Source organism: Lithobates pipiens, unplaced genomic scaffold, assembly GCF_037356315.1.
Source record: "Lithobates pipiens isolate NorthernLeopardFrog02 unplaced genomic scaffold, aLitPip1_a1.2 Scaffold_23, whole genome shotgun sequence".
In the NCBI taxonomy this organism is placed as follows: domain Eukaryota; kingdom Metazoa; phylum Chordata; class Amphibia; order Anura; family Ranidae; genus Lithobates; species Lithobates pipiens.
Genome location: NW_027507785.1, coordinates 56,749,186 through 56,773,350, shown reverse-complemented (window position 1 = coordinate 56,773,350; position 24,165 = coordinate 56,749,186). Strand labels below are relative to the sequence as shown.

The following is a 24,165-nucleotide window of genomic DNA, read 5'->3' as shown; positions in this document are numbered from 1 at the left end:
AAAAATAATAATAGCAATAATAATGTTAGCAATAAAAATAATAACAACAGAAGCAAGAATAGAAATAATAATAAAAATAATAATAACAATACAAATATTGACAATACTAATAATAGCAACAATAAAACGAATAATAACAATAATAATATTCATAATAAAAATAGCAAAAAATAACAATAATGTTAAGAATAATAAAAATACTAAATATAATAATAGCAATAATAAAAAAAATAGGAATAATAATGTTAACAATAAAAATAATAACAATTAAAGCAATAATAGAAATAATAATAAAAACATTGACACGAATAATAATAATATCAATAACGAATATAATAACAATAAAAACAATTACAACAACAAAAGCAATAATAGAAATAAAAATAAATAATAATTTAAAAAATATAATAATAATAACAATAAAAAGAATATCAACAAAAGCAATAAGAGAAATAATAATAAAAAATAACAATATTAATAACAATCACAGTAATAATAATAATAATAATAGAAGTGGTTGCCGTCCATAGAGATGTGTGATTGGCCCCCATCCCCCACACTGTGGCCCCTGGTGTCGGCGGACGGATCGCAGACCCCGAGCTGTCTCCTGACACTCTCCATCTCTCCCGCGCTGACAGCCGGGGGTCACGTGATCAGAGAAGAGATGCCCGTCTCCTAGGTAACCCTCCCTCCTCTGGTCCTCCTCGTGACGTCTCCGTGCCCGGGCCCCGCCCCCAGGTGTCACTTGGCTTAGGTAGCCGTGCGCGCCGCCGTCGCCAGGGTGACCGGCGCCTCTAGTCCAGGGCCCCGGGGGCGGGATGGAGAGCCCTCTGAACGGGGGACTCCCTCAGGATGAAGCCCCTCCGCTTCCCCGGGACCGGCTGTCCGGGCTGCAGAAGGGGAACAGTGTGTGCTCCCGCTCGTACTTCGTGGTGGTGATGGTGTTCGTCCATGTCTACATCCTGAATGTCATCGCTCTGCTCCTCTATGTGTACTACAGCAACGGGCCTCTGGGGGGCGACACCACCACCACCACCTCTACTACTACCACTGCTACCTCCTCCTCCGCCACCGGGGAGCCCGACACCCCCACCCTCCGGGGGCAGGACACCGACTACCGACACCTACCCCGCCTGGAGGGTATCAAGGTAAGTCACACCCCTCCCCCACACCTACCTGAGTCACACCCCTCCCCCACACCTACCTGAGTCACACCCCTCCCCCACACCTACCTGAGTGACCCCCCTCCCCCACACCTACCTGAGTCACACCCTCCCCCCACACCTACCTGAGTCACACCCTCCCCCCACACCTACCTGAGTCACCCCCCTCCCCCACACCTACCTGAGTCACCCCCCTCCCCCACACCTACCTGAGTCACACCCCTCCCCCACACCTACCTGAGTCACCCCCCTCCCCCACACCTACCTGAGTCACACCCCTCCCCCACACCTACCTGAGTCACCACCCTCCCCCCACACCTACCTGAGTCACCCTCCTTCCCCACACCTACCTGAATCACACCCCTCCCCCACACCTACCTGAGTCACCCCCCTCCCCCACACCTACCTGAGTCACCCCCCTCCCCCACACCTACCTGAGTCACCCCCCTCCCCCACACCTACCTGAGTCACCCCCCTCCCCCACACCTACCTGAGTCACACCCCTCCCCCACACCTACCTGAGTCACCCCCCTCCCCCACACCTACCTGAGTCACACCCCTCCCCCACACCTACCTGAGTCACCACCCTCCCCCCACACCTACCTGAGTCACCCTCCTTCCCCACACCTACCTGAATCACACCCCTCCCCCACACCTACCTGAGTCACACCCCTCCCCCACACCTACCTGAGTCACCCCCCTCCCCCACACCTACCTGAGTCACACCCCTCCCCCACACCTACCTGAGTCACACCCCTCCCCCACACCTACCTGAGTCACACCCCTCCCCCACACCTACCTGAGTCACCCCCCTCCCCCCACACCTACCTGAGTCACCCTCCTCCCCCACACCTACCTGAGTCACGCCCCTTTCATCTCCCACACCTACCTGAGTCACACCCCCACACCTACCTTAGTCAAACCCCTCCCCCCACACCTACCTGAGTCACACCCCTCCCCCCACACCTACCTGAGTCACCCTCCTCCCCCACACCTACCTGAGTCACGCCCCTTTCATCTCCCACACCTACCTGAGTCACACCCCCACACCTACCTTAGTCAAACCCCTCCCCCCACACCTACCTGAGTCACCCTCCTCCCCCACACCTACCGGAGTCACACCCCTCCCCCACACCTACCTGAGTCACCCTCCTCCCCCACACCTACCGGAGTCACACCCCTCCCCCACACCTACCTGGGTCACCCTCCTCCCCCACACCTACCTGAGTCACACCCCTCCCCCCACACCTACCTGAGTCACCCTCCTCCCCCACACCTACCTGAGTCACACCCCTCCCCCACACCTACCTGAGTCACCCTCCTCCCCCACACCTACCTGAGTCACGCCCCTTTCATCTCCCACACCTACCTGAGTCACACCCCCCACACCTACCTTAGTCACACCCCTCCCCCCACACCTACCTGAGTTACACCCCTACTCTCCTCCACACCTACCCGAATCCAACCGCCCCACATCTACCTGAGTCACGCCTCTCTCATCCCCTACACCTACCTGAGTCACACCCCTCCCCCCACACCTACCTGAGTCACCCTCCTCCCCCACACCTACCTGAGTCACGCCCCTTTCATCTCCCACACCTACCTGAGTCACACCCCCACACCTACCTTAGTCAAACCCCTCCCCCCACACCTACCTGAGTCACCCTCCTCCCCCACACCTACCGGAGTCACACCCCTCCCCCACACCTACCTGAGTCACCCTCCTCCCCCACACCTACCGGAGTCACACCCCTCCCCCACACCTACCTGGGTCACCCTCCTCCCCCACACCTACCTGAGTCACACCCCTCCCCCCACACCTACCTGAGTCACCCTCCTCCCCCACACCTACCTGAGTCACACCCCTCCCCCACACCTACCTGAGTCACCCTCCTCCCCCACACCTACCTGAGTCACGCCCCTTTCATCTCCCACACCTACCTGAGTCACACCCCCCACACCTACCTTAGTCACACCCCTCCCCCCACACCTACCTGAGTTACACCCCTACTCTCCTCCACACCTACCCGAATCCAACCGCCCCACATCTACCTGAGTCACGCCTCTCTCATCCCCTACACCTACCTGAGTCACACCCTCCCCCCACACCTATCTTAGTCACACCCCTCCCCTCCCCCAAACCTGCCTGAGTTACACCCCTCCTCTCCCCCACACCTACCTGAGTCACACTCCTCTCATCCCCCACACCCACCTGAGTCACCCCCCCACACCTACCTTAGTCACACCTCTCCCCCCCCACAACTACCTTAGTCACACCCCTCCCCTCCCCCACACCTATCTGAGTCACGCCCCTCCCATCCCCACACCCACCTGAGTCACACCCCTCCCCTACACATAGCACACCTACCTGAGTAACCCCCCCCCCACTTATAGAGCACCTACCTGAGTGACACTCCTCCCCCATATATAGAGCACCTACCTGAGTGACACCCCTTCCTTACACCCACACCTACCTGAGTGACATCCCCCCTCTCCCACATAGCTCACCTACCCGAGAGATAACCTCTCCCCCACATATAGTCCCCCTTACATCAGGGTCCCTATCAGAGTTCCCCTTTTACATTAGGGACCCCATCACAGTCCCACCTTACATCAGGTTCCCTATCAAACCCCCCCTCTTACATCCGGGGCCCCATCAACCCCCCCCCACTTACATCTGGGTCCCAATCAGAGTTCCCCCTTACATTTGGGTCCCCATCAGAGCCCCCCCTTATTCTAGAGTCCCTATCAGAGTTTTCCCTTACATTAGGGTCCCTATCAGAGTCCTCTTCAGAGTCCCCCTTACATCAGAGTCCCCCCTTACCACTGTAGGGCTTACAGCACACTGTAGCAGCAGGGTGGGAGCCAGGAGGGGAGGGGAGGTCTTGGTGGAGGAAGTTCTGATGGGACAAGCATGTGATTGGTTGTTAGGACACTGGTGGTAACACTGTGGAGGAGAGGAGAAGTGGAGACCATTGGCAACCTCCGCACTGAGATATCAGCTCCTGGGGGGCAGACCGGGTGTCTGGATCTTCTCACACCTCCTCCTCATCTTCCGCTGACCTCCTCCTCATCTTCCTCTGACCTCCTCCTCATCTTCCTCTGACCTCCTCCTCCTCATCTTCCTCTGACCTCCTCCTCCTCATCTTCCTCTGACCTCCTCCTCATCTTCCTCTGACCTCCTCCTCATCTTCCTCTGACCTCCTCCTCATCTTCCTCTGACCTCCTCCTCATCTTCCGCTGACCTCCTCCTCATCTTCCTCTGACCTCCTCCACATCTTCCTCTGACCTCCTCCACATCTTCCTCTGACCTCCTCCACATCTTCCTCTGACCTCCTCCTCATCTGCCTCTTACCTCCTCCTCATCTTCCTCTGACCTCCTCCTCATCTTCCTCTGACCTCTTCCTCATATTCCTCTGACCTCTTCCTCTGACCTCCTCCTCCTCATCTTCCTCTGACCTCCTCCTCATCTTCTTCTGACCTCATCCTCATCTTCTTCTGACCTCATCCTCATCTTCTTCTGACCTCCTTCTCATCTTCTTCTGACCTCCTGCCTCATCTTCCTCTGACCTCCTCCTCATCTTCCGCTGACCTCCTCCTCATCTTCCGCTGACCTCCTCCTCATCTTCCTCTGACCTCCTCCACATCTTCCTCTGACCTCCTCCTTATCTGCCTCTGACCTCCTCCTCACCTTCCTCTGACCTCCTCCTCATCTTCTTCTGACCTCTTCCTCATATTCCTCTGACCTCTTCCTCATCTTCCTCTGAACTCCTCCTCATCTTCCTCTGACCTCCTCCTCATCTTCTTCTGACCTCCTCTTCATCTTCCTCTGACCTCCTCCTCATCTTCCTCTGACCTCTTCCTCATATTCCTCTGACCTCTTCCTCTGACCTCCTCCTCATCTTCCTCTGACCTCCTCCACATCTTCCTCTGACCTCCTCCTCATCTGCCTCTTACCTCCTCCTCATCTTCCTCTGACCTCCTCCTCATCTTCCTCTGACCTCTTCCTCATATTCCTCTGACCTCTTCCTCTGACCTCCTCATCTTCCTCTGACCTCCTCCTCATCTTCTTCTCACCTCATCCTCATCTTCTTCTGACCTCCTTCTCATCTTCTTCTGACCTCCTGCCTCATCTTCCTCTGACCTCCTCCTCATCTTCCGCTGACCTCCTCCTCATCTTCCGCTGACCTCCTCCTCATCTTCCTCTGACCTCCTCCACATCTTCCTCTGACCTCCTCCTTATCTGCCTCTGACCTCCTCCTCACCTTCCTCTGACCTCCTCCTCATCTTCCTCTGACCTCCTCCTCATCCTCCTCTGACCTCTTCCTCATCTTCCTCTGACCTCCTCCTCATCTTCCTCTGACCTCCTCCTCCTCATCTTCCTCTGACCTCCTCCTCCTCATCTTCCTCTGACCTCCTCCTCCTCATCTTCCTCTGACATCCTCCTCATCTTCCTCTGACCTCCTCCTCATCTTCCCCTGACCTCCTCCTCATCTTCTTCTGACCTCCTCCTCATCTTCCTCTGACCTCCTCCTCATCTTCTTCTGACCTCCTCTTCATCTTCCTCTGACCTCCTCCTCATCTTCCTCTGACCTCCTCCTCCTCATCTTCCTCTGACCTCCTCCTCCTCATCTTCCTCTGACATCCTCCTCATCTTCCTCTGACCTCCTCCTCATCTTCTTCTGACCTCCTCCTCCTCATCTTCCTCTGACCTCCTCCTCATCTTCTTCTGACCTCCTCCTCCTCATCTTCCTCTGACCTCCTCCTCCTCATCTTCCTCTGACCTCCTCCTCATCTTCTTCTGACCTCCTCCTCATCTTCCTCTGACCTCCTCCTCATCTTCTTCTGACCTCCTCTTCATCTTCCTCTGACCTCCTCCTCCTCATCTTCCTCTGACCTCCTCCTCCTCATCTTCCTCTGACATCCTCCTCATCTTCCTCTGACCTCATCTTCCTCTGACCTCCTCCTCATCTTCTTCTGACCTCCTCCTCATCTTCCTCTGACCTCCTCCTCATCTTCTTCTGACCTCCTCTTCATCTTCCTCTGACCTCCTCCTCATCTTCCTCTGACCTCCTCCTCATCTTCCTCTGACCTCCTCCTCCTCATCTTCCTCTGACCTCCTCCTCCTCATCTTCCTCTGACCTCCTCCTCATCTTCCTCTGACCTCCTCCTCCTCATCTTCCTCTGACCTCATCCTCCTCATCTTCCTCTGACCTCCTCCTCCTCATCTTCTTCTGACCTCATCCTCATCTTCTTCTGACCTCCTTCTCATCTTCTTCTGACCTCCTGCCTCATCTTCCTCTGACCTCCTCCTCATCTTCCGCTGACCTCCTCCTCATCTTCCGCTGACCTCCTCCTCATCTTCCTCTGACCTCTTCCACATCTTCCTCTGACCTCCTCCTTATCTGCCTCTGACCTCCTCCTCACCTTCCTCTGACCTCCTCCTCATCTTCTTCTGACCTCTTCCTCATATTCCTCTGACCTCTTCCTCATCTTCCTCTGAACTCCTCTTCATCTTCCTCTGACCTCCTCCTCATCTTCTTCTGACCTCCTCCTCATCTTCCTCTGACCTCCTCCTCATCCTCCTCTGACCTCTTCCTCATCTTCCTCTGACCTCCTCCTCATCTTCCTCTGACCTCCTCCTCCTCATCTTCCTCTGACCTCCTCCTCCTCATCTTCCTCTGACCTCCTCCTCATCCTCCTCTGACCTCTTCCTCATCTTCCTCTGACCTCCTCCTCATCTTCCTCTGACCTCCTCCTCCTCATCTTCCTCTGACCTCCTCCTCCTCATCTTCCTCTGACATCCTCCTCATCTTCCTCTGACCTCCTCCTCATCTTCTTCTGACCTCCTCCTCCTCATCTTCCTCTGACCTCCTCCTCATCTTCTTCTGACCTCCTCCTCCTCATCTTCCTCTGACCTCCTCCTCCTCATCTTCCTCTGACCTCCTCCTCATCTTCTTCTGACCTCCTCTTCATCTTCCTCTGACCTCCTCCTCCTCATCTTCCTCTGACCTCCTCCTCCTCATCTTCCTCTGACCTCCTCCTCCTCATCTTCCTCTGACCTCCTCCTCATCTTCCTCTGACCTCACCTTCCTCTGACCTCCTCCTCATCTTCCTCTGACCTCCTCCTCATCTTCTTCTGACCTCCTCCTCATCTTCTTCTGACCTCCTCCTCATCTTCCTCTGACCTCCTCCTCATCTTCTTCTGACCTCCTCCTCATCTTCCTCTGACCTCCTCCTCATCTTCCTCTGACCTCCTCCTCATCTTCCTCTGACCTCCTCCTCATCTTCCTCTGACCTCCTCCTCCTCATCTTCCTCTGACCTCCTCCTCCTCAGCTTCCTCTGACCTCCTCCTCCTCAGCTTCCTCTGACCTCCTCCTCATCTTCTTCTGACCTCCTCCTCCTCATCTTCCTCTGACCTCCTCCTCCTCATCTTCCTCTGACCTCCTCTTCATCTTCCTCTGACCTCCTCCTCATCTTCTTCTGACCTCCTCTTCATCTTCCTCTGACCTCCTCCTCATCTTCCTCTGACCTCCTCCTCCTCATCTTCTGTATCTGCAAAATATCAGAGGTACTCCGAAAAAAGTGGATTAACCTTCAGTGACCTCTCTGTCTCACATATCACATCGCTCATGTCTGCCGCAGATCTCATTTCTTTTCACATCCGTCCAATCACACGCATTCAGCACTTATCCTAACTGACCTAATGTAGTCCTGGGGGGGATTCTGGACAATAATAGAAATCCGGAGTATTCAGCAGGTGATGTGATTGTACTAGAGAAAAGGATGAAAGAACAATTCCAGGATATAGGAGGGACCAATCAGTGAGCGGCTATTCCTATCCAGGAAACTATACAAAATAAACATTCAAATATACAGAATCTCACAAAAGTGAGTACACCCCTCACATTTTTATAAATATTTTCTTCTATCTTTTCATGTGACAACACTGAAGAAATGACACTTGTCTACAATGTAAAGTAGTGATTGTACAGCTTGTATAACAGTGTAAATTTTCTGTCCCCTCAAAATAACTCAACACACAGCCATTAATGTCTAAACCGCTGGCAACAAAAGTGAGTACACCCCTAAGTGAAAATGTCCAAATTGGGCCCAAAGTGACAATATTTTGTGTGGCCACCATTATTTTCCAGCACTGCCTTAACCCTCTTGGGCATGGAGTTCACCAGAGCTTCACAGGTTGTCACTGGAGTCCTCTTACTCTCCTCCATGATGACATCACAGAGCTGGTGGATGTTAGAGACCTTGCGCTCCTCCACCTTCTGTTTGAGGATGCCCCACAGATGCTCAATAGGGTTTAGGTCTGGAGACATGTTTGGCCAGTCCATCACCTTTACCCTCAGCTTCTTTAGCAAGGCAGTGTTCATCTTGGAGGTGTGCTTGGGGTCGTTATCATGTTGGAATACTGCCCTGCGGCCCAGTCTTTGAAGGGAGGAGATCATGCTCTGCTTCAGTATGCCACAGTACATGTTGGAATTCATGGTTCCCTCAATGATCTGTAGCTCCCCAGTGCCGGCAGCACTCATGCAGCCCCAGACCATGACACTCCCACCATCATGCTTGACTGTAGACAAGACACACTTGTCTTTGTCCTCCTCACCTGGTTGCCGCCACACACGCTTCACACCATCTGAACCAAATACGTTTATCTTGGTCTCATCAGACCACAGGACATGGTTCCAGTAATCCACATCCTTAGTCTGCTTGTCTTCAGCAAACTGTTTGCGGTCTTTCTTGTGCACCACCTTTAGAAGAGGCTTCCTTCTGGGACGACAGCCATGCAGACCAATTTGATGCAGTGTGCGGCGTATGGTCTGAGCACTGACAGGCGGTCCTCCCACCCCTTCAACCTGTGCAGCAATGCTGGCAGCACTCATACGTCTATTTTCCAAAGACAACCTCTGGATATGACGCTGAGCACGTGACCTCAACTTCTTAGGTCAAAACACGGAGGGGCTTGTTCATAGTGGAACCTGTCCTGGTAAACCGCTGTATGGTCTTGGCCACTATCCTGCAGCTCAGTTTCAGGGTCTTGGAAATCTTATAGCCTAGGCCATCTTTATGTAGAGCAACAATTCTTTTTATCAGATCCTCAGAGAGTTCTTTACCATGAGGTGCCATGCTGAACTTCCAGTGACCAGTATGAGAGAGTGAGAGCGATAACACCAAATTTAACACACCTGTCCCCATTCACACCTGAGACCTTGTAACACTAATGAGTCACATGACACTGGGGAGGGAAAATGGCTAATTGGGTCCAGTTTGGACATTTTCACTTAGGGGTGTACTCCAGTTTGGTGAAATATTGTAAATATACTCTGCAATGAAATTTATATATATCACTGGGTCCTTGTGCTTCTCTATGCAATGCAAGCAGATCGTGGCTGGTGCGAGGGGCAGGCAGGGTTGCAGTACATACCTTCCTGAATACATCACAGAACCCAGCCTCAGTACTTCTCCCAAGAGTCCTCATTCTAGATGCAAGCAGTGAGCTGGCTCTTGGGAGGAGTTATGCAAATATCAAAATGCCTTGATGGGTAGGTATCAGTCTGCAGGAGTGAACAATCATAAGCAGACTGTATTTGCATGAAGACCCCACTAGGTGACAACCTCATGTGATGCTGAGCCTCTATGATTAAAATAACTGCATAGCTCCCAACTGTCCCTGATTTGGAGCAATGTCCCTCTGTCCCTCTTTCCCCCTCATTTGTCCCTCATTTTGGTCTGATCTATATAGTTGTATATAAAATGTATTTTTTATCTTTCAAAAAGTGTTTGCCAGTGCTAAACATTTCATCCGATTTATAAATAGCTGCATTTGTACATTTTAAGAGAAAATATAAAGGAATCGTACTGGGAAAAAAAAGTCCTTTTGGATTTAATTAAACTTTTTTGGGGGGTTAATTCTCCTTTAAGGGGGTGTGGCAGGGGGCGTATCTTATGCCTACATAAGTTTGTTAGTAGGTGTCCCTCAGTCCCTTCTCAAAATTTCCCTTCTCATTCCCTTCTCAAAATTTTGAGAGGTATGTAACTGAAATCCCATAAATAAAATGGATGTACCAGCAACAGTCAGGCTGGGAAACAGTCAGGCTGGGAAGAAAAGAGATAGATGATGCTGGGTGTCTTCCAGCCAACAAATGGGGCAGACAATGTCTGACTTGCTGCAGCTTCTGATATATTGTGAGAGGCTCACAGTGTGCAGCGTACGGTCAAACAAGTCTTTGTCTTTGTACTGAAATTGCTTGCTCTGTTTTCACTGAACACTGTGTGCATTAAAAGCTGCCGCAAGTCCGATCGAGCCCACCTCATTATATGGCTGGAGGACATTCGGCATCATCTAGTTCTTTTCTCCCCAGCCTTACTGTCTCTGGCCCACTCCCATCACAGCTGGGGGCACTTGAGAGGAGTAGTGATGCCGGGTGCTGTGGTGTTTTCAGGAAGCAATGTACAGCCCCCTGCCAGCCCCTCCCACCAGCCATGAAGTACCTGCATTGCACAGAGGCCCTGTTGTATATAAGTGGGTACGATGATTATTTGTACCTTTGTGTTTGACTTATTCTAGTTGGTAGCTGTTTCATTATTCTGTTGACTCTATGGGGGAGATTTACTAAAACTGGTGCATACAGAATCTGATGCAGCTGAGCATTGTAGCCAATCAGCTTGCAGGTTTTATTGCCAAAAGCTTAATTGAACAAGCAGAAGTTAGGCCCCTTTAACATGGGAGGGATCTGTGATGATCCGCCCCGTAAACATCCACTTTCTCAGCGGGGATCGCTCCGTTGATACCCGCTGAGCCGGCGGATGACAGGGGGGGGTCCCTGCACACTGTGCAGGGACCACCCTGTCAGATCTCTGCTCTCCCCTATGGGGGGATCGGATGAACACGGATCGTCTGTCCGTGTTCATCCGTTCCTCTCTGCAGAGGGATAGAAAAATAGGATTTTTCTCCGTCTGCAGAATCAGACCATATCAGGTGTTCATCCATTGACACACGCTATGCATCATAGGGATGGATGTACGTCCGTATTTCATCCAATAATGGATGGATGAAATACGGACATACATGTGAAAGGGGCCTTAGGAGCTGATTGATTCTTATGCCCAGCGGCATCAGATTCTGAGTGCTCCAATTTTAGTAAATCAACCCCAATGTGATAAATAATCATCATAGTAGTTTCTACTATCTTTGGGGACCAAAGATATTTGGTGGGGGGTGTGTGTGCAGCCAGTGACTGAGTCTAAAATAAGCTATGTCTTGAAAAGGTTTTTATAATTTAAAACAGAATATGAGGGGGGCGGGAGGACCAGGGAAGGTGAAATCTAATCTTCAGCTTTAAATATGTCCGATGTCATCCACCTTTACCACGAGATACAAAATATTGTCTTATTTATGGCCATCCATGTTTTGCGATGCGTCCGTTCAGAGATGACAGGATCTTCACATTCTAACCAAACGGTTAGTGAAAAGCTCTGGCGTCCCCCGGAGCAGTTTGTGGTATTATATTTGACCCCCTGTGACCTGATAAATCCTTTTATGTTTTTTCAGGTCGGTCACAAGCAGAAGATCGAGCTCATTCCCAACAAAATCCAGCAAATAGAGACGCTGAGTCTAAAGCCTCTTCTGTTCGGTAAGAGATTTGCTGCCTGTGCCAGGCTCGGCTCCTGTGTAAAACGGGTTACATTGTGCTTCAAGCTGTCGGGGAGGAAATGTAATCGTCTTAATTCCTGGATAAGTCTGTCGCTTTTATCAGGATGGGAGAGGTGATGGGGTTAATGGACATAGCATGCGCGTGCGATTCACAAACCAATATTCCAATGGGGGGGGGGGGGTTGTCACAGCTCTGATTTTATTTACCTAGAATGACCCCACAATGAAAAGAAAGGTATCGCTTTGCATGGGGAAGAACAATTCATCCTAGGAGGTCAGTTTCCCTTCCAGAGCCAGTTTTGCATTAAACACACGTTTAAAAAATAATTTTGGACCTGAAGATTACATAAAACCCACAAAACATTATATATTTTCTGAAAGCAGACACCCTAGGGCAGTGATGGCGAACCTTGGCACCCCAGATGTTTTGGAACTACATTTCCCACGATGCTCCACTACACTGCAGAGTACATGAGCATCATGGGAAATGTAGTTCCAAAACATCTGGGGGGGGGGGGGCCAAGGTTCACCATCACTGCACTAGGGAAAAAAATAGTTCCAATTTTTTAGGTTATACAATATTACCGCAGAGGTCTAGGAAACACAAAATGTCAGTTCATTTTAGGGCACACAAACATAATAAATTACCCAATTTTTGGGGGGTAAAATATAAAAGACGAGGTCACACTGAGTAAATAGATACCCAACATGTCAAACCTTAAATTTGCGTGCGTGAAATGTAAATAAACTTAAGTACCCTATATTTCCCATAGGCAACAATTTAGAAGCCCTCTATAGGTCATCAGTTTAGCATTATGGAGAAGCTCTGGTGCTAATAATAATAATTGTTCTTACTCCGGCGTGCGGGGTCATATGTAATGTGTATCACAATCAATGATTTCATGGTAGGCTCCCCGACACATGCGTTTACATTCATACAGATGAATATGTGGGGGTTTCGGTTTCAGTAAATCTCAGTTAATAAAAATACACCAAAATAAATTTTAGGGCACACAAGCGCACTAATTCACCCAATTTTTGGGTTAAATATAAAAGCTGAGGTTGCACCGAGTAAATAGATACCGGACATGTCCAACCTTAACCACTTCACACAAATCTCCGTACCGGTACGGCCGTAGGATGAAGTGGATGTATCAGGCTATACCCCGGAGCAGGCGGTCGGCTATCTGGTGATAGCGGCCAATCCGGCTCGGCAGCCGCTCAGCCGTTATTCCAAGCAGTGGGAGGGAACGACACCCCAGTCAATGGCGCTGATTAAAAAAAAAAATGACAGTGTTCAGAATCGCCGACTTTGGCGATCTGAATACTTTGAAGAGCAAAGTATTCAGTGTCTTTTAGACCCCCGATCCCTCCATCATGAGTACCTGTCACCGCCTATTAATGTCACAAGGGATCTTTACATTCCTAGTGACAGCAATAAAAGCGATCAGATTTTATTTTTATTTTTAAAAGGGACAGTGTTAAAAAAATAAAAATAAATAAGTAAGAAAAATACATTTTTTTTTTTAAAAAAGCTCCCCCGTCCCCCGCAGCAAAGAAAATGCATACATAAGTCGGGCCCACAAATGTAAACGGTGTTCAAATCACACATGTGAGATATTGCCAGATGAGAGCAATAATTGTAGCACAAGAGGTCCTCTGTAACTTTAACCTGGTAACCGTTAAAATGTTTGAAATCATCACCTATGGAGATTTTAACGTTTGTCTCCATTCCACAAGTGTGCGCAATTTTCAGCCGTAACATGTTTGGTATCTTTTTACTCAGCATAACATCCTCTTTCACAATATACAAAATTAGGCTAATTTACTTTTTAATTAAAAAAAAGTGTATTTTTCCCCTCCAAAAAAAGGTGCTGCGCAAATACTGTGTGACATAAAATATTGCAACGACCGCCATTTTATTCTCCAGTCTTTGCTAAAACATATATATATATATATATATATATATATATATATATATATATATATATATATATATAATGTTTGGGGGGTTTAAGTAATGTAGTAAAATGGGCTGGGTCCTTTAAGTGGTTAACTTTGTGTGCGCCCGTGAAATGGCGACAAACTTCAGTATATATTTTCCATAGGCGATGCTTTGAAAGCCCCCTATAGGTCATCAGGTTAGCGTTATGGAATAGATCTGGTGCTAGAATTAGGAGAGAAGAGCGGATGCGTGTCTGCTCAGCCCCCTCCCCTCCCCCCCCCCATACCTCTACACGTTGTACAGCACGCTGCAATTGCATAGGTTGTGGCACAGCCCTATGCACTTGCATTGGTCGCATACAGTGGTAGTAATGCCTGCCGAATGCAAAATTCTGTTTAGTTTTTGCAGATGCCAGCACAGCATTGCAGCAGCTACAGCTCCGGTGTGTGGAACCTCTGGGATGGTAAAACTGTAGCTGAACTGCCTGATTTTACCACCCCCGGCCACCCATGTAAGCAACCCCTTTATATCTATACTTACTATGTCCCTGGTATAAATATCCAGCCATGTACTGAATTAGGTGACAAAATCACAAACCGTCAGCGTTGGGTTCCTAAGCTGATCTCCTTCCTTATGATCCATCAATGTGCTGCAAATGCAGCGATTTTTCCATGCAATGGGTTAAATTGCTCAGTAGCACGAGATTAAAATTGCATGTGTGGTTTATCCTTAAAACATTAATAGGATTTTTTAATGAATAGCTTAGGCTGGTGTTATTGTAATGAGGTATGTGAAACGTAAATGAATCCACAGGCTGAACACAGTATGGGAGGGGGAGGGGGGAGGTTACCTACTGAGCTAAAAAAATACCACAGATATTTTCTACAGAAATTGTGATGTTAGGCAATTTCATTTGCGGTTTCTGACTCGTTTCTCACTACTGCAAAGCGATTTTGACTCGATTTGCAGTGCAATTATGTAGTGCGACTTTGGTTGCGTTTTTGGATGTGGTTTCCCTATTCTGTGGAGTCACATCACACTGTAAATCTCACCAAAGTAGCACTGGACCCTTTCTCAAAGTCGCATCGCAGCTGCACTGCATTGATGTGAACAGGCACCATTGGAAGCAATGGTATTCCCATTGTCATGCGATTTATTGTGATCAAAGTCACATGGGAAATCGCATCAGTGTGAACCAGGATTTAGTGTGGTTTGCAAATTGCTAACACAAATTCGTTTTTTTTTTGCTTTTAGAAAAAAATAGGGTGATTTTATAATATAGATTAATTTTTTTTTGTATTTTTTTTTAGAACTGCATGTACCATTCCTTGGTAGGACATTGAAACACCTCCTGTGTGCCCAGTTCACACCACGTGTTAAGTCGGTGTGTGGGCACGGTGTGCTGAAATAAAGTACTACACACCTACTCTTTACCAGTGCAGGTTAAGGCACCACCTCACACCCCGTGGCGCCCAGTTGAATCTTATGAATTGTTCATGTGATATTTCAATAAAGTTTGTTTAAAAAAAAAAAGGAAAAGAAAGGTGGGCTGCAACGCCCACCAACTGGATTACACAGCACAATGGTGCAAACCTCATCCTGGCTAGTGAATAGGATTGCCTTAATAGCCCATCTGTCAAACACAAGGCCCATGGGCTGAATCTGGCCCTCCAGGCCTTGTCATGTGGCCCTTTCACCTAGGGCTTTTTTTTTTCAGCTAGATTGTTCCGCTACCTCCGGCTCTCGCCCGCCACTCCCCGCTGTCACTTTTAAACACAAAAGCCTTCCATGTTTACAAGGACAGTTTTCTTCTCGGTGGCTTTCACAGATTCCTGCCTACCCTGCACCCATGGAGGGGATAAGGGAGATGCAGATGCAGGTGCATTGTGGGATGTGGCATCATGTGGTAAGCTGCGCCGTGACCCCATCTGTACCCGGGTGCACAGATGCTGTGCCATGATTTCCCTGCAATTGAGAGAGAGAGACGGAGGTGCCTACACTGTGATGCATGGAGGTACTAGAGATGGGTAGGTGAGATATGAGAAAGCTTTTGGGGGGGAGGGATGAGGGCTGTGGATGGAGATGGGTGCAAGTGGGGGATGGGGGAGAGTAGTGCAGAGGTCAGAGCTGAGGAGGAGTGGCAGTGAGATGTGAACGAGATCTGAACCCTGTACTCTGTACATAGCGCACCCCGGAACTGTGCACTCGGTACGTAACGCACCCCTGAACTTGGCAGTCGGTACGTAGCACACCTCTGAACTCTGCACTCGGTACGTAGCGCACCCCTGAACTCTGCACTCGGTACGTAGCACACCCCTGAACTCTGCACTCGGTACCTAACGCACCCCTGAACTCTGCACTCGGTACGTAGCGCACCCTTGAACTCTGCACTCAGTACGTAGCACACCCCTGAACTCTGCACTCGGTACATAGTGCACCCCTGAACTCTGCACTCGGTACCTAGCGCACCCCTGAACTCTGCACTCGGTACGTAGCGCACCCCTGAACTCTGCACTCGGTACGTAGCGCACCCTTGAACTCTGCACTCGGTACATAGCGCACCCCTGAACTCTGCACTCGGTACATAGCGCACCGCTGAACTCTGCACTCGGTACATAGCGCACCCCTGAACTCTGCACTCGGTACATAGCGCACCCCTGAACTCTGCACTCGGTACATAGCGCACCCCTGAACTCTGCACTCGGTACATAGTGCACCCCTGAACTCTGCACTCGGTACTTAGCGCACCCCTGAACTCTGCACTCGGTACTTAGCGCACCCCTGAACTCTGCACTCAGTACGTAGAGCACCCCTGAACTCTGCACTCGGTACGTAGCGCACCCTTGAACTCTGCACTCAGTACGTAGCACACCCCTGAACTCTGCACTCGGTACATAGCGCACCCCTGAACTCTGCACTCGGTACCTAGCGCACCCCTGAACTCTGCACTCGGTACGTAGCGCACCCCTGAACTCTGCACTCGGTACGTAGCGCACCCCTGAACTCTGCACTCGGTACGTAGCGCACCCCTGAACTCTGCACTCGGTACGTAGCGCACCCTTGAACTCTGCACTCGGTACGTAGCGCACCCCTGAACTCTGCACTCGGTACATAGCGCACCCCTGAACTCTGCACTCGGTACATAGTGCACCCCTGAACTCTGCACTCGGTACATAGTGCACCCCTGAACTCTGCACTCGGTACTTAGCGCACCCCTGAACTCTGCACTCGGTACTTAGCGCACCCCTGAACTCTGCACTCAGTACGTAGCGCACCCCTGAACTCTGCACTCGGTACATAGTGCACCCCTGAACTCTGCACTCGGTACATAGTGCACCCCTGAACTCTGCACTCGGTACTTAGCGCACCCCTGAACTCTGCACTCGGTACTTAGCGCACCCCTGAACTCTGCACTCAGTACGTAGAGCACCCCTGAACTCTGCACTCGGTACATAGTGCACACCTGAATTATGCACTCGATACATAGCGCACCCCTGAACTCTGTATGTAACGCACCCCTGAACTCTGCAATCTATACGTAGCGCACCCCTTAACTCTGCACTCTGTACGTAACGCATCACTGAACTCCGCACATAATGCACTCCTGGTATTTATTGCCCCTTTACGTGCCTCACCCAGCGTTCAATGTGGTTTGGCGGGGGGGGTGTCTGGTTGAGTTCCTTCACCTATTCTCTGAGAAAAAGCCCTGGATAAATTTACATATGGTCTTACAGATACAACCGCCCTTTGAGTGAAGCCATGATGTGGCCCTGAGATAAAATTGAGTTTGACACCCCTGCCTTACAGTGAAACCAACGTTCTGTACATCCTGAAACTGTAGTCACACAGCTCAAAAATAATGCTCAATACTCTCATGGAATGGGGGGGGAATAGATCCGACTTATTGTCTAAATAAACCATTCATATAAAATAAAAATTCCTTCAAGATAGAAAACAATGCTTAGTCTACCTTTCCTTTTTTAGGCTGAACTCTAGACGGATATAAAAGAAACCGATTAATGCAGCTCTGTATTTATTAATACATTATTATATGCATTTTTTTTTTTTTATTGCAAGCCATGTAAGTGTCTGAATTTGACATGATATTAGCCTCTTGCAGTGCTTGTACAGCAGAGCTGCATAGGGGAGGAAGAAGCCATCCTATAGGCCAATCAGTGCATGTGCTGTTTAGGAGAGGGATGAGCTTATCCTTCACCGTCCAGTCACAGGCTGAGGGTGGGGCCATGACAGCCTGGGCATGGAGGAAGCGAGTTGAACGATGCTGGGTGTCATTCAACTGAGGACATCTAGTGGTAAAAATTATGTAATGCAAAGGGAATAGCTATGGGGGGGGGGGGGGGGGGGAGTTGTGGATTGAGGGTAAGTATTCCATCAAAATCTGCATTTATTTATTGTATCTTTTAATGGGGTAGTCATTTTTTTAATTTCTGGCTGCACTTCTGCTTTAAACATTTACAGCATCTACTAGCTGATAGGTCCGCTTTTCTACTTGGCTTGTAGTGAAGCTATCGGCTTCCAGATATCTTACAGTTCTATTACAGCCATCTATTGCTTATGGTATTACAGGGGGACATCCCCAATATATACAGTTCAATATTCAGTCCTGTGATTTCTCGTAGCACTCCACAGACGGGGCACGTTGGAGAGTCTACGACCGACACCTGTGATGCTTCCATTTCTTTACGGCAAAATGCAGGTTCTTGTTCCTTTTCTGCCAGGGGTAGGCGTTGTTCACCACCAGCTTGTCATCTTGCACGTCTCCACTGATGACGTAAGTCCCCGTGCGGGTTCCGCGCATGATGTTCTGCACGCAGGTGGCGTCCAGGTCCAGCCACTGCTGGAGGCGGGGGAGGAGGTCAGCCTTGGGGAGCGAGCCGTGTTTTAAAATGTCCACCTTGGAATCCATGTCAAAGTCCGAAACCAAGGACGAGGTTGTGTTTCTTTTTGTGATGCGAACTTTTGCAACTATCAAAAAAAGAAAGAAATGTAAAATTGGTTAATTCTTTCATTCTTTGTTTTTATTTCTTTTTTTGCTGTAGTTAAACCCTTCCTGTCTAGCCACAGGGTCCCTTTAACTGGGTTATTACATCCAGGGAGTGGGAAGGTCTGCCTGGTCATGTGATCTCTGTGATTGGCTGTCACACTGGTCACATGATTGTGAGCCGACTTGCCAACGTCTGATAATTACTAGAGATACATGTGCGGCCTGTGGACCTTAAAGCGCACCCTTTTTGCGGCCGTACATATGCAGTAGGTGGGCTGCAAGAAGCTAAAGGGCTAGTTCGCCCAAAAGTGATTGGTGGGTCAGCTTCTGGCATTTTTTTTATGTCTCGGATATTCCAACAAGATTTCCCTCCCATAATTTCCAACTTTTTTAACTTGTCAAAGAGGCTAGGTGCGGGTGGAAGATATACGTATTTCAATTGCACCACATCCCTTGAATTACATAGAAAAATAGTATAAAGGCAGGAGTGGAATTTTTTAGGTACTTAGATGATAACCAAACAAAATTACTTTGACGGGAGTCACTTTGGGCAGGAGACCCATGGAACCCAGAATCCCTTGGAGAGGTTTCAGCTCCCTATGCACCTCCTATGTCCAAGTCACCCTGTGCCTATTAGGGGCACAGGGGGACTGAGACAATAATAGAACATTGTAAGCCCTTGTACACACGGTCGGAGATTCCGTCGGAATCCTATCGGACCGTTTTGTCGGATATTCCAACTGTGTGTGGTCTGCATCGGACTGTTTCCGTCGGACTATCCAACGGACCAATTTTTCCAACTTGCCGGTAAAATTTTCCGACAAAATGCTCCTATCGGACATACTCCGATCATGTGTAGCCTACTCCGACGGACAAAGTGCCACGCATGCTGAGATCAAATTCCTAGACCAAAGCTATTGGCTACTAGCCTAAACGTAGTCCGGTCGTAACGAAATAACGTCATCACGCTATGTACAATCAGATTTTCCGACAACTTAGTCCGACCGTGTGTATGCAACATCACTTCCGGACCTCTTCCGTAATTAATCCATCGGAATTACTCCGACGGATTTGGTTGTCGGAATCTCCAACCGTGTGTACAAGGGCTAAGAGTTTTGTAGACTGTTGCTATACCATCTGCAATCCATGATTAATCAAAGCATTGCTTGGATATGTATTTTATGGTCTTCAATGTAGGAGCCGGTCCGTCTGCTACTGGGGGCTCCTGCTATTGTGTGAAGGTTTTCTGTGTTTATACTTATGATAATGTGTATTGTGTCTTCTGAGCTGAAAGGTCACCTAGGCTGGTTAAATGACTATTACCAGTTAAAATTGTACAAATGTTATTAGATAATGCATAAAATCCATATAAATGCTCACAGAAATTCATAGTAGATATCCACTGTACACACTGTGGTGATGTTATCACAATCTTTTTACACAACTTCTTCTACATGTTTCACCAACATGGCTTCTTCAGGAAGTAAATATGTGTGTAGAATACTAATGAAGATACACAAATATACATATAAGATATAAACAAACAAAAATAGTACCTTACAACAACATATATGCAGACAATATATGTGCGGACAAAAAGACAATGCACCTACCTAAACCCATCTTGAGCCCACACACCTTGGATTCAGACCACAGAGAATATCGCTGGAAGGATGCTGTCTATGGTCTGAATCCAAGGTGTCAAGGACCAAGATGGGTTTGGATGGGTGCGCTGTTTTTTTTGTCCGCATATGCATACAGTATATGTTGTTGTAAGATACTGTTCTTGTTTGTTTATATCTTATATGTATGTTTTTATATCTTCATTAGTATCCTACGCACATTTACTTCCTGAAGAAGCCATGTTGGTGAAACATGTAGAAAAAGTTCTGTAAAGGATTGTGTTAAAGTGGTTGTAAAGACAGGAGCATTAAGATAAAAAACCTTCTGTGTGTAGCTCCCCCTCAGTCCCCCCTAATACTTACTTGAGCCCGATCTTCTTCCAGCAATGTGCACAAGTGCCCTGGACTCTCCCTCCTGATTGGCTGAGACACAGCAGCGGCGCCATTGGGATCAGGAGAGAGAGGGGCGGGGTAAAACTGGGGCTCCTTGTCTGAATGGACACAGGGAGCTGCAGCTTGGCTCGGGTTTCCCCATAGCAAGCTGCTTGCTGTGGGGGCACTCAACAGGAGGGAGGGGCCAGGAGAGCCGACAAGGGACCCAAGAAGAGGAGGCACGGGCTGCTCTGTGCAAATCCCCTGCACAGAGAAGGTAAGTATGATATATTTGTTATTTTTTGCAATCACTTTAACATCACCACAGTGTGTACAGTGGATATCTTCTGTGAACTTTTTTGAGTGTTTATATGGATTTTATGCATTATCTGTAATAACATTTGTAAAATTTTAACTAGTAATTTTGTTTGTTTATCATCTAAGGACCTAAAAAAATCCCACTCCTACCTTTTTTACTAACTTTTTTTTAACTTGGCTTTCTTAATGCCAGCCCTAACACTAACTCTTAAGCAAGCCATATATTCATAGATTAAACATTTTCTTTCCTTCCACCATGAGTAGAAGGAAAGAAAACGGATTCACCCATCAGTGTTGATGGGGTAATCTCTCCCTGCTCACTATTGTGTTCTGCATGCAAATCTGACAAGCTGGCTGTAGGAAAGGTAGTCGATAGATCGACTTCAGTAAAACCAGTCTGGCCATAGATTGAATCTCGGTCAGTTCCTGCGGAACTGGTCGAGATTCAATCCGCCTTACGGCTGACCTTATGCTTTGTTTATAAACAAAGTCATGCGATTGCCTTGTCAGTGCTGACATGGCGATGTCATGACTTTGGAGTCCCGCCTCCCATCCATGAGGATTTTCTTGCTATAGTTCACTACTCTCATATATCAACTTTTCAGTTGTCTCACTTCTCCTGTTGCATTCTTTTTCATAAAATTAAAGTGTAACGATAGGCAAAATAAAATAAAAAAATGACATTTATGGTACAATCTGTCAATAGCATTAACACAGCAATTTTTTTTCATCAGGAGTCCTTCCTGTAACATAGTTTTATTACCTATTGATTCTGCCATTGTTTTTCCTCTTCTTGTGATGGGCCAAGCTTATGAATGCCAACTGTCCTGAATTTGCCAGGACAGTCTGGCATCCGTGTCCTCTCTCATGCCAATGCTGTGTGGCGGGCCATGTCCCGGGATTACAAAATCAACTGCAATTGAGTTATTACATAGTAACTCAAAAAGGCATTAACTGCAAGGATCAGGGCTGCAAGTGGGCAGTCCCAGCATATTTAGAAAGGGGGGGGGGCTGTAGGCTACGGCACCTGTCATTCCAAGGTGGTCTCCCATCCAAGAACTATCCAGGCCTGGCAGTCTCCCATCCAAGAACTATCCAGGCCTGGCAGTCTCCCATCCAAGAACTATCCAGGCCTGGCAGTCTCCCATCCAAGAACTATCCAGGCCTGGCGGCCTCCCATCCAAGTACTAACCAGGCCTGGTGGCCTCCCATCCAAGTACTAACCAGGCCTGGTGGCCTCCCATCCAAGTACTAACCAGGCCTGGTGGCCTCCCATCCAAGTACTAACCAGGCCTGGCGGCCTCCCATCCAAGTACTGACCAGGCCTGGCGGCCTCCCATCAAAGTACTAACCAGGCCTGGTGGCCTCCCATCCAAGTACTAACCAGGCCTGGTGGCCTCCCATCCAAGTACTAACCAGGCCTGGTAATCTCCTATACAAGTACTAACCAGGCCTGTCGGTCTCCCATCTAAGTACTAACCAGGCCTGGCAGTCTCCCATCCAAGTACTAACCAGGCCTGGCAGTCTCCCATCCAAGTACTAACCAGGCCTGGCGGTCTCCCATCCAAGTACTAACCAGGCCTGGCGGTCTCCCATCCAAGTAATAACCAGGCCTGGCAGTCTCCCATCCAAGTACTAACTAGGCCTGGCGGCCTCCCATCCAAGTACTAACCAGGCCTGGCGGCCTCCCATCCAAGTACTGACCAGGCCTGTCGGCCTCCCATCCAAGTACTAACCAGGCTTGTCGGTCTCCCATCCAAGTACTAACCAGGCCTGGTGGTCTCCTATCCAAGTACTAACCAGGCCTGGCGGCCTCCCATCCAAGTACTAACCAGGCCTGGCGGTCTCCCATCCAAGTACTAACCAGGCCTGGCGGTCTCCTATCCAAGTACTAACCAGGCCTGGCGGTCTCCTATCCAAGTACTAACCAGGCCTGGCGGTCTCCTATCCAAGTACTAACCAGGCCTGGCGGTCTCCCATCCAAGTACTAACCAGGCCTGGCGGCCTCCCATCCAAGTACTAACCAGGCCTGGCGGCCTCCCATCCAAGTACTAACCAGGCCTGGTGGCCTCCCATCCAAGTACTAACCAGGCCTGTCGGTCTCCCATCCAAGTACTAACCAGGCCTGGTGGTCTCCTATCCAAGTACTAACCAGGCCTGTCGGTCTCCCATCCAAGTACTAACCAGGCCTGTCGGTCTCCCATCTAAGTACTAACCAGGCCTGGCGGCCTCCCATCCAAGTACTAACCAGGCCTGGCAGTCTCCCATCCAAGTACTAACCAGGCCTGGCGGTCTCCTATCCAAGTACTAACCAGGCCTGGCGGTCTCCTATCCAAGTACTAACCAGGCCTGGCGGTCTCCCATCCAAGTACTAACCAGGCCTGGTGGCCTCCCATCCAAGTACTAACCAGGCCTGGTGGCCTCCCATCCAAGTACTGACCAGGCCTGGCGGCCTCCCATCCAAGTACTAACCAGGCCTGTCGGTCTCCCATCCAAGTACTAACCAGGCCTGGTGGTCTCCTATCCAAGTACTAACCAGGCCTGTCGGTCTCCCATCCAAGTACTAACCAGGCCTGGCGGCCTCCCATCCAAGTACTAACCAGGCCTGGCAGTCTCCCATCCAAGTACTAACAAGGCCTGGCAGTCTCCCATCCAAGTACTAACCAGGCCTGGCGGTCTCCTATCCAAGTACTAACCAGGCCTGGCGGTCTCCTATCCAAGTACTAACCAGGCCTGCCAGTCTCCCATCCAAGTACTAACAAGGCCTGGCAGTCTCCCATCCAAGTACTAACCAGGCCGGTCGGTCTCCCATCTAAGTACTAACCAGGCCTGTCGGTCTCCCATCCAAGTACTAACCAGGCCTGGCGGCCTCCCATCCAAGTACTAACCAGGCCTGGCGGTCTCCCATCCAAGTACTAACCAGGCCTGTCGGTCTCCCATCCAAGTACTAACCAGGCCTGGCGGCCTCCCATCCAAGTACTAACCAGGCCTGTCGGTCTTCCATCCAAGTACTAACCAGGCCTGGCGGCCTCCCATCCAAGTACTAACCAGGTCTGGCGGTCTCCCATCC

General features: G+C 49.2%; 2 protein-coding genes across 2 annotated transcripts in view; one reads left to right on the top strand and one right to left on the bottom strand.

The window, feature by feature from the left end:
* The first annotated feature begins 718 nt into the window (after window positions 1–718).
* Window positions 719–24,165, top strand: part of P4HTM (prolyl 4-hydroxylase, transmembrane) — a 95,460-nt gene continuing 72,013 nt past the window's right edge. Inside the window, exons 1-2 of the mRNA XM_077451683.1 lie at window positions 719–1,148; window positions 11,732–11,813. Of these exons, the coding sequence (XP_077307809.1) occupies window positions 819–1,148; window positions 11,732–11,813 (412 nt within the window). The 5' untranslated portion in view covers window positions 719–818. The remainder of the gene's footprint in view (window positions 1,149–11,731; window positions 11,814–24,165) is intronic.
* LOC143927549 (secreted frizzled-related protein 5-like) overlaps window positions 18,183–24,165 on the bottom strand; it is a 33,247-nt gene continuing 27,264 nt past the window's right edge. The window contains exon 4 of the mRNA XM_077451681.1: window positions 18,183–18,764. Coding sequence (XP_077307807.1) covers window positions 18,448–18,764 — 317 coding nt within the window. The 3' untranslated portion in view covers window positions 18,183–18,447. The remainder of the gene's footprint in view (window positions 18,765–24,165) is intronic.